A 10,672-nucleotide genomic window follows, 5' to 3' on the forward strand; every position below is an offset into this window, starting at 1 on the left:
ACCGCCTATTAACTAAGCAGGGATAAAATTAATTTAAAATCATTCGCAAATTAGATTTTATTCCATTTATGTGTTATATGTCCAATTCTCTGACTTATCAGCTATTATTTGTGACGTTTTAAAAATTCCGCATTCGAAAGATCATATGTACTATATTTCAAGTTAATGTGACCACAAATTCATGGTAAACTACATTAAACTAAACCTTTAAACTGGAACGAGACGGACTGACTAACGGACAACACACGGATGCACAGTCGGAAAAAGACGTCCCCCAGTCACCTGATATCGTTAGCATGGCATAACAATCAAGTATTATGCGCTTGGCAGTCCATCATTAACCAGTGTTTAACATAGAAAACGAAAGCAGTAAAATCATGTCTGCATGTAACAGCTGTGTTTTACAATAAGGAACAGGACATAAAATTATAGAAGATTTTACCATTGAAAAGTGATAGGACTTTGATTTTCCAATATAAAAACTCCATGTCATGACATTCAATTTCCCCAGCATATTTTCTCATTTGTGTAATTATATTTTGTGTGTACTACTGCTCTATGATAATGACAGAGAAGAATGGTTCTATATAGGCGTGTGTTTGCTGTCTTTTTTTCTCTTTATCAGTTCATATAAAAAGAACATACAAACAGAGCAGAAATGATTTGGTTTAATCATAATCATAATTAAATATGGTTCTATTTGTAATACAAAAAGGTAAAACAAAGAAGTATGGCCAATTTCCCTTCAACTTGTTTCACTCGAGGGATCAAAATCCGAAATTTGATGAAAACATCTCATCAAAGATACCAGAGTTAAAATTCAAGACGCAAGACTTGGGTTTCGTCTACATAAAACTCGGCAGGGGTTCTCGAATCAAAACAGTTGTAAGGCCAAAAGCAGTTACAAAGTTGAAGAGCATTGAAAACAAATTTCCAAAAAGTTTGACTTAGGCCTTGATAACCATTTATATACTTAAACCTTGTCGAAATCCATCAAAATTTTTGCTTTGAGCCATTGCAAATACAACATAATGTTGTTAAAACCTCAAAGCAAACATATGAAGGTGTGATACTCTTAATTTTGAAGGATTTTTTTAAAAGTGGTCATAGTGTGAAATACATATAGGGAAATTGACCCTATTTCTTTAAAACAGCATTGTTTCTTGTACATTTTTCGATGTTTATATATACTGTTAGTATCGTTCTCTGTTTCGTGAACTGAAAGATAAATAAATGAATACCGGCACTTTCCTATTGAAAATGTTTAAATGATAAGTTAACTTTCTAGTCTCAAAATGTACTGTAACAATCTGCAAACGTTATTTTGGAGTATGTCTGCCAGTTGCAACGAGTCGAGTAGTGGTAAATTGCTCTCTAGGAACAGACACACAAATGTTCCGGACAATCTCCTGCAGAACAAGACTTTTGGCACCACTGATCGAGTTCACCCGATTGTTTCTTGTATGTACTTTGTGCTCTACAGAATTTCTGTTCTACTGAATTCGACGGTGCCTGACAATTGCAAGTGCAAACAGCAGACGGACAATTTCCATATTGGCACAGAGAAGTGCACCAATCGGCAATCTGCTGATATTTACTCCACAGTGTAACTGGAGTGCAAACTGATTGTTGAGGTTCTGAACAAGTTTCAGCTGATGATTTTGTATTCATAAACATTTTTAATACAAGTTTGGAAAGACTAGGCGATAGTTCTTTTTTAGAACCTTTCGAAGACGGCATTAGTTTAGTTATTGTTGGAATATCACCGTTTTCATTCTGATTCATAGATTTAGATATTGTATCTTGAATTTTCTGACGAAATACTGATAGATTAGGTTTTGGGACTTGTGGTTGAATCACTTGCATTGGTCCTGAAAGTGTTTGGTGTCTAACTAATTGAGATCGTTGTGGATACACTCCCCTCCTCCTGCTACCACTGGCTGAAGAAAATCTATTTGAGATGTGTGAAGGAACAGAGGAATATGTGTAATCCAGACCGGAATATGATTTTAAATCTCCAGCATTTTGGCCAATTTTAGATGCATCATCAATATATGAAGGTCTTAATTGAAATCCAGTTTCAATGATATCCATGGGTGGCGATGTTACGTCGTCCACAGCATGTTGTTGTTGAAACCCAATCTCATTATTAGTTGTTTCAACAATATCATCTGCTCCATTCAACATAGAAGATTTGAAATCTTCTCCTGTTTTAATATTTGGCGCGTCATCCATTTTATTATTAGCGTCAGCAGAAATTTCTGACATTATTGATTCCTTATTTTCATTTGGCATAATCGTGTTATCGGATATTTCTTTATTTGAATTTTCACCTTGAATATCGTCTATCGTATTTTCTTCATCTCCTTCTTTTGGACTTTTCTGTGCTATTTCAGAAACCTTTTGTTTTTCATCAAGGTGACTACTTTTATCCGTGTTTTCGTCATTATTCTCTTCCTTTGAATTAATCAGGGAAATCGGTTCATCGTTTATTTCATCTTCCATATTTTTACGAACAACCCCGTTACGTCTGACACTATTACGTCTACCAGTAACCACAACTGTAGATGCCGAAACGTCCGGAACAGTGCCTAGCGACCAGGAATCGTCATCAAAGTCATTATTTTCCTTTTCCTCTAGGGTATCATCCCATTTCTTTTCAACTTCACCTATGTTATAACCTTCTTGCTCAACTTCAGAATCTGTATAATCATGTGTATCACTTTGAAAATAATTGACCTCTATTTTATGTCGAGGGACCGTGTTCATAAATGTAACGCTTTGTGTTGTGTGTTGTGAATCGAATGGCAGATGATTATATGGTTTGGCCTTGTCTCCTTCTACGTCGGCGTCCTTGTCATCATAATCAATATTATCAGTTCGGTAAAGAGAATTTTCATTCCACGGATTTATTTCGACTGGAAATAATTTAATTTCACGCTCCAATAATTCTTTGTGCTTCTGTTGATTTGACAGATGTTTTTCAGTGTCACTGTCCATATGTGTCATATGATTGTCAATTTTCATTTCATTGCTCGTGTCGTCGCTGTCATAGTCTTTATCTAAATCAGCGTGTGCAAGATCAGAACTCTCGTCTGTTACCTCTGTATAATAAAAATTTTCACTTTCTAGTGAGTGGTCAACAGATTTATCACTATAACGATCACCATCATTAGAATCGTGAAAATCACCACTGTCAGAATCGTCAAGAATTCTATTTTCATCTGGAAAGTAATCATGTTTTTGAATATGTCCTTTAGATATATATTTATAACTTGCTAAATCTTCTTCATTATCTCCTTTTTCTGCACTTTCGCTAGATCCTCCTTTCATTAGTCCTAATAAACTCTTCTCATCACTATCGAGTTCTATATCCTTTGCTTGGGCTAAAAGCCAATCAATATCCAATGATTCATCACTTTCACTTTTTGTGTCCAAGGATGCTTGTGTTTCCGGCATCGCCGTTTGCATCTGCAACATCAACTGCACATTCCTATGGAACTCTTCAATGTCATCCGCATCTTCTGCTATTTCATACAAAGCTTGTTTGGTATCAGGAGAGGACATATTGATCAAGCGGTTAAAGTCAGACCAAAATGCGCTGTTTCTAAGAAAATTATCTTCGTCATCACTCATTTCTTCCAAATTATCTGGCTCGGAATCATCTATCGTTTGAATTTTTGAATGAATATTTTGAATAGGTCTTATATTCCGCATAACATTAGCCTTGGTTTTCATTTGATGTCTTTGAGGAGCAACGTTTGCATAAATGTTGACGTGTGGTCTGTTGTTTCTAGAAATTAAAGGTCTTCTATTTTTATATGGACGTCTTTGATTTCGAAAATCGGGACTAATTTTATTTCTATTGAACATATTTCCTTGGGGTCTAGAATTTCGAAAACTCCTTCTTTGAAATCCTCTATTATTTTTCATATTTCTACGTATTGGGTTTATCGTTGGTGCTTGTAAATAACCATTTCGTACAGGTCCTCTAGAATTTCTATTCACAAATTGTCCATTACTACTTCCGGTATTTCGTCTATTATTCAAAAATCTATTATTGTTTTGTCCAAAATTTCTTCCATTATTCATAAATCGTTGGCTGAAAGGATTGAAATATGGAGGAGTGGTAATGAATGGATTAAATTCGTCAAAATATTCTGGAAACATTCCCTGACTTTGAAACATGAACGTATCATACATTGGGTTGGGTGTAGTAACCTGATAATTTGGCACTGTTGTTACCGAAGGAAACATACCAAACTCGTCAGTTATTGCTATATCTGCACAATTAATAAACTGCTCTTGTTTACCACAACCTTTGCATTCCTGGCGAGTCATTGGATTTATTCCAGAATGTTGTCCTGAAATTAAAACCGGTGTATCAGAAATATTTAATCTCGTTATTGTCTGCGATATTTATGGTGCATTGAGGGACTGAAAAGGGATATTCGAACATAAGTAGGAACTAGCAAAAATGTAAAATTTCAAGTTGAACGAAAGATAGTTTAGGGCCGAACGATTCATTTATGTTTATTTACACAAAACATATCAAATGTCGACCTTTTTCAACCGAAACCACGGTTATAAAGGAAGCAAACACCTTGAACAAAGAATAAATTTAAAGTGTCCCTTTCATTCTGTATGCTCGTTTACATGCTTAAGAGCATATGCAACCAATGTAACCTCTACACATTTTTATGTCTATCAACTTGATCTGTCCTGTTGATCTTGTTTTCCATGAATATTAAATTTGATATCAGTTCAGGTTAATTATTGAAACGTTATTAAGCGTTTTATGCTTTTGGCTGGAATCTACGCTAGAATTAGATTTGAAGCACTTAGTGTCATTTTTCGTGTCAATTTTTTTATCTTTACAGTTATGAAAGTTACATATATGAACAACGAGATGTACATATGTACATACATATTATCGTGTCTTTGTTACTTTTTTTTCTTTGAAGTCGGCAAACTCATGTATCAGTAATTGAAATACACATGTCTTTTTTGTTTTTGTGTCTATTATTTTAACTACTAGTAAATAAAAATCATAATCCTAGTACCTACTAACCAGCCTTCCAATACCATTGTAAAACACATTGTCTACACGTGACAAAGTCGGGTAGTTTTACAGTGTGTCTTATTTTAAAATGACTCTTCTGATTGGTTGTTAGATAATGTCTGCTTCCGTCCCCTTTGATCTGTAACATATACTGATTAAGGCACTGTTGGGTGACAGGTATCATTGGGTTATCATGTGGGCATAGTCTAAGCTCTATATATCCACCATGATTAGCAGTTATATCTGAAACTACTTTTATATATTGTCCTGACTTGTATGTTCTGGCGATTATCCCTTTGGCATACCTGAAAACATAATTTGAAAGAGAATTGTTTTCCAAAGAAAGAAAACTTATGCGATTATCCTTAAATAATAAGCAACAGTACCTTACCGATGTTGAAATCACATAAATCAATTAAGAAGATAAAAATCAAGGTAAAAACAAAACTAAGGGATTTATATGAAATCTAAAGGGAGCAAGATCGGCTGCGTTGGCAGGGTAAGCGTCTCCTGCTATGCATGCATCACCCGCCATGTGAATCTACATAAAACGTAACAGTCTTAGTAGCAACAAACAAAAGAACTATGTCAATTGGACATGCTTTGATACTATATCTGCCCTTGAATTTTTACTTGATAACATTTTTGTTCGCTTTGGAGATTCCGTATATCGTCAAGTTATCGGAATTCCAATGGGGACTAACTGTGCATAAAATAAATAAAGCTAATACTAACAATGACCACTGTCCTTTCCTCGATCTTGATATCTATATCATTAACGGGAAGCTTAATACAAAAATTTATGATAAAAGAGATGATTTTTCATTTCCTATCGTTAATTATCCATTTTTAGATGGTGACATTCCCTTGTCACCATCTTATGGTGTTTATATATCTCAACTTGTACGATTCGCTCGTGTATGTAACAACGTATTAGATTTTAGCGAGAGAAATTTATGTATTACTGAAAAATTATTACACCAGGGTTTTCGATATGATAGACTAGTCAAAACATTTACTTAATTTTATCATCGGTATAAGGACATCATTCGTAAATATAACTCAACATGCAGACATCTTATACGTTCGGGTATTTCACATCCAATCTTTTATGGTAATATTCTTCACAAAGCACAAAAATGTCAGTTTTCACCTCAAAAGCTAACAAAACCTTTAAACAGACTTATTAAGAAGGGATATAGTTACGATACTGTTGTCAGGTCATTAAAGATTGCATATTTTGGCTTTAATATTGATTCACTTATAGGGTCTTTGCATCGGAATTAAACATATTTATTCTTAAACCAGTTGTTGGCATGACACGGGTTATGTTCTTCTCATATATTTTATGATGGTATAATACTAAACCCCTAACAGGAGGGATTGTGCCTGATATTCATATGAGGAAGACATAATCTTTCAATCAGTTTAATTGAGGTCTGGAGCTGGCATGTCAGTAACTGCTAGTAGTCTGTTGTTATTTATGTATTATTGTCATTTTGTTTATTTTCTTTTGTTTCCTATTCTGACGTCGGACTCGGACTTCTCTTAAACTGAGTTTTACTGTGCGTACTGTTGTGCGTTTGTTTTTTCTACATTGGCTAGAGGTATAGGGGGAGGGTTGAGATCTCAAAAAAACATGTTTAACCCCGCCGCATTTTTGCGCCTGTCCCAAGTCAGGAGCCTCTGGCCTTTGTTAGTCTTGTATCATTTTTAATTTTAGTTTCTTGTGTATAATTTGGAGTTTAGTATGACGTCCATTATCACTGAACTAGTATACATATTTGTTTAGGGGCCAGCTGAAGGACGCCTCCGGGTGCGAGAGTTTCTCGCTGCATTGAAGACCCATTGGTGGCCTTCGGCTGTTGTCTGCTCTATGGTCGGGTTGTTGTCTCTTTGACACATTCCCCATTTCCATTCTCAATTTTATTAGGCCAGATATAACAGTAAGTTATAACATAGTCCTGTTTGAATTGTTTTACACTAGTCTTTTTGGACCCTTTATAGCTTGCTGTTCGGTGTGAGCCAAGGCTCCGTGTTGAAGGCCGTACTTTGACCTATAATCGTTTACTTTTTACACATTGTGACTTGGATGGATAGTTGTCTCCTTGGCACTCATACCACATCTGCTTATTTATATTAATCTCATATTCGATATAACTCAGTTTGATTTTGATTTCTTCAGGGATCTAATCTGTCCTGTTATTCTGATCTTTTATGTATACTGCATGATAATTGTTATATTATTTGTATATCTCCTGAATATATGGACATTAATTATGTTGTAAAACTGTTTATGTCAAAATTACACGATACAGATGGCGATAATTGGCGTGCTGTTTTAAATTCTGATAAATCTCTATTGGGTAGAGGTGGCAATAAGCTACGAAAATACAAATTGTTCAAAGAAAATTTTGAACCCGAAGAATATTGTAAAATAGCTTTGCCTCTCAGTCGCAGAATTGCTTTTGCCAAATTTAGATGTGGTGAAGCCCCAGTGAGGATTGAAACTGTGAGATATGAAAATATAGTATATGTCAAAAATGTGATGGTTTTATTGAAGACGAAGCGCAAGTTTTAATGAGATGTCCTCTTTATGAAGATTTTAGAAACCATTCATATTATGTTGCTGAAACTTTTAATGAAAATTTTAGCACTTTAGATGACAGCCAAAAATTAGTGTTTTTATTCTCAGATGTAAATATGATACGTGTGTGTGCCAAAACTTGTTATTTAATTTTAAGAAAACGTAGAAATTTTATCTATTGTAAATAGTACTTTATTTTATATTGTTTTTTGTACTATATCTATGCATTTTAATAGTCTCTTATAATTCTGTATAGCATGTCTCTCGTTTTATGAAGTATTGTTTTACAATTTATAAATATCGATTGAGCTAGAGATGAGACTTTAATAAAACATTGAATTGAATTAAATTGAACTCATACTTGAATGGGATTTGCCATTAGACATTTTCCCCTTGGTTACACTTCGATAGACCACGTTGACGAAACTATTTTCGCAGCCTATCAATAACCTCTAGAACCTATAGCGAATTGTATATTAGTTTATGTAAGTTACAGTAAAATGATGTCGTAGGTTTTTATTGCATGGAATCTACGTTATAATAAGATTTGTGACAGTAAGCGATATGTCAGTTGTGTTGTATTTATACTTTAATGTAAGGAAAACTTCATACGGAAATTATATTTAATGGGATATTCATATGTAAAAACATGTTAGTGTGTAGTAATTGTAAATTTATTCATAACCTCGACAGAGTAGGCTTCATTTATTTAAAATAAAACATTAGACTTAAAAAAGCTCTTTTTGTATATGAAAATAATCATTGTAAAAAAATGTTGAAATTTTAACCACTGACATCATTCTGCCTTTCAATGACTTAATCACGCTAATGTAATTTGTCACGTTAAACATTTTAGATGTATATTGACTTTTTGTCTCGTTAGTTTTGTTTAAGTAGTAAACCAACATTTCCTTTTGCTCATATTTAGGAAAAAATATGAATCAAAGGCAACAGTAGTATATCGATGTTCAAAAGTCATAAATCAATTTCGAATGCATTAACCCGAGGCAAAACACCGAGGGATTCGCATGAACTCTAAAAGGAGAGAGATAATGTGCAACGACAGGGTGAGCGTCCCTTGTTAAGGATGCATCATCCGTCATACGAATCTAGACTCAGTCAACACATATTCCTTACTTTCCACCCGCCTCATTATTTCTAGGTCCTTGGAACGGGTCACCACATACTCCACATCGACCATTCTGACGTTCATGTTGATTCTAAAGAAAAGAAATACTAGACACATTAACAGCATACACAATTTGGTGCAGGAAAGGGCATGTAAAATCAGTCCTGGTGATGAAAATAAGACTTAAGATTCTCGTTTGACTTGTTTCACATACTTTCATACCGTGGCCTTTCGTAGCTTACCATATGGTTTTGCTCATTGTTGAAGGCCGTACGGTAACTAAAAAATAGTTGCTTATTTTTTTGTCATTTGGTCTTTGTGTTGTAGTTGTCTCATTGGTAATTTATACCACCTCTCCTTATTCATATTTAGAGAATGGTTCTGAAAAGCAGAATGTCTAGCTTATGCAAGAAATTTTACATATGATTTAATTGAGATGTTAGGTAAACTACCAAGACGTAAATTAACAATGCTAATATTTGTATTTGTTTATTGCAAAAAAAAGTGTCGTTTTCGTTTTATGGGGTTGTTGTCTAATGTACGTATATCCCACGTCTCATTCCATCCATATAAGTCTTTGTACACGTATATTTTTTTAAATAGTTTAATTATTGCATAATATAATGTATCATAGAACGAGAGAAAGAAAATGAAATTTAATAAATTTGAATCATTTTTTTATAACAAAAATTAAAAAAGAAGAAAAAAATGTATTCTTACCGTAAATCCACCACAGTTTACTCCATTGTCGTTATAATTAGGTTCGGCACCAGGATAATTGAATCTCCATAGAGATGACCTCATGGCAGGTTCTATCATCATACCGTGACCTTTAGTAACGGGTAACGTAAACAACAACAAAATGAGCGTACACGTTTCTGATGAAAAAACCTCCATGATAATTTCCATATATAGTTATATTTAACCTAGGACCTTAGCATTTTTCAACGATAATGTCGTTGGGACTTGTTAATTTTTTTTGTCATGTTTTCTGTCATGGGCAGTTTGTCGGTGCATACTAATTAAGGTAAAAAGTAATTATGAAGTTAATTATCATAAGTAAATTGTCTGTATTTTTGTATCACTCCTACAAGTTCAAACCATTTTCATATTTTCTTCTGTTTCATCAAAGTATTAAAAGCGTGTCTAATTTCTCACATGCAGCGTTGATTTACCTTCATCATGGATTATCGGATATCATATATGGAAGAATAAAAAAACAGACATGGTGAACATTTGTGTCTGTCGTTTTACGTTGCAAATATAGTTAAGCAAATTTAAGAAGTTAGACAAACAGTCAGTTAAAATCAACACGTGTTTCTACGTCATGACATGCAGACATGAACAATGACTTAAAGTAAGGTGAAAATCTTTCTTTGTTTAACTGTTGCTTGAAATGGAAAAATAAATAAAAACATAAAGTCAGCATGTATATCTTGTTTGAAAACAGTTTAGACACTTACTTCCCAATATCTAATATATTTTTAAGTTAAACGGGTATATCACGCAAGCTAAGGTAGGGTTTGGAGGTAATTGTTCGGACAGTTGTTTTCCATTAATTTGTTGTGTTTGAGCTTTTGATTTTGCCATTTGATAAGGGACTTTCCGTTTTGAATTTTCCTTGGAGTTCGGTATTTTTGTTATTTTACTTTCTACCACCATCTTTATTCTAAATCGTACAATATTTTTTTTCAAACCCGAAACTCGTCCTTTTTGGGCATTAAAGCATTGAAAGCTCTCTTCTTATAATACTTTAAGACACGCAGATAGGCTATGACTTAGATGTCAAGTCTTAGTAAACTGGAATTGCTTTCTGCATCATGTATTACTACTTTATAAAATCTAATTTATTTTGTTTGATCTTTATGTAAATGAATTTTCTCACTGCTATATG

General features: G+C 33.9%; 1 protein-coding gene across 1 annotated transcript; it reads right to left on the reverse strand.

The window, feature by feature from the left end:
• Nucleotides 1-651: 651 nt before the first annotated feature.
• LOC127734859 (uncharacterized) lies at nt 652-9,712 on the reverse strand. Its single transcript, XM_052244904.1, has 4 exons — nt 9,499-9,712; nt 8,787-8,869; nt 5,072-5,367; nt 652-4,364 (listed from the first exon to the last, which is right to left on the reverse strand). Exons 1-4 carry the CDS (start codon nt 9,685-9,687, stop codon nt 1,375-1,377), a joined length of 3,558 nt encoding a protein of 1,185 aa, XP_052100864.1. The 5' UTR covers nt 9,688-9,712; the 3' UTR covers nt 652-1,374.
• Nucleotides 9,713-10,672: the final 960 nt, after the last annotated feature.

The sequence above is a fragment of the Mytilus californianus genome, unplaced genomic scaffold (assembly GCF_021869535.1).
Source record: "Mytilus californianus isolate M0D057914Y unplaced genomic scaffold, xbMytCali1.0.p SCAF_3, whole genome shotgun sequence".
Taxonomy (NCBI): Eukaryota; Metazoa; Mollusca; class Bivalvia; order Mytilida; family Mytilidae; genus Mytilus; species Mytilus californianus.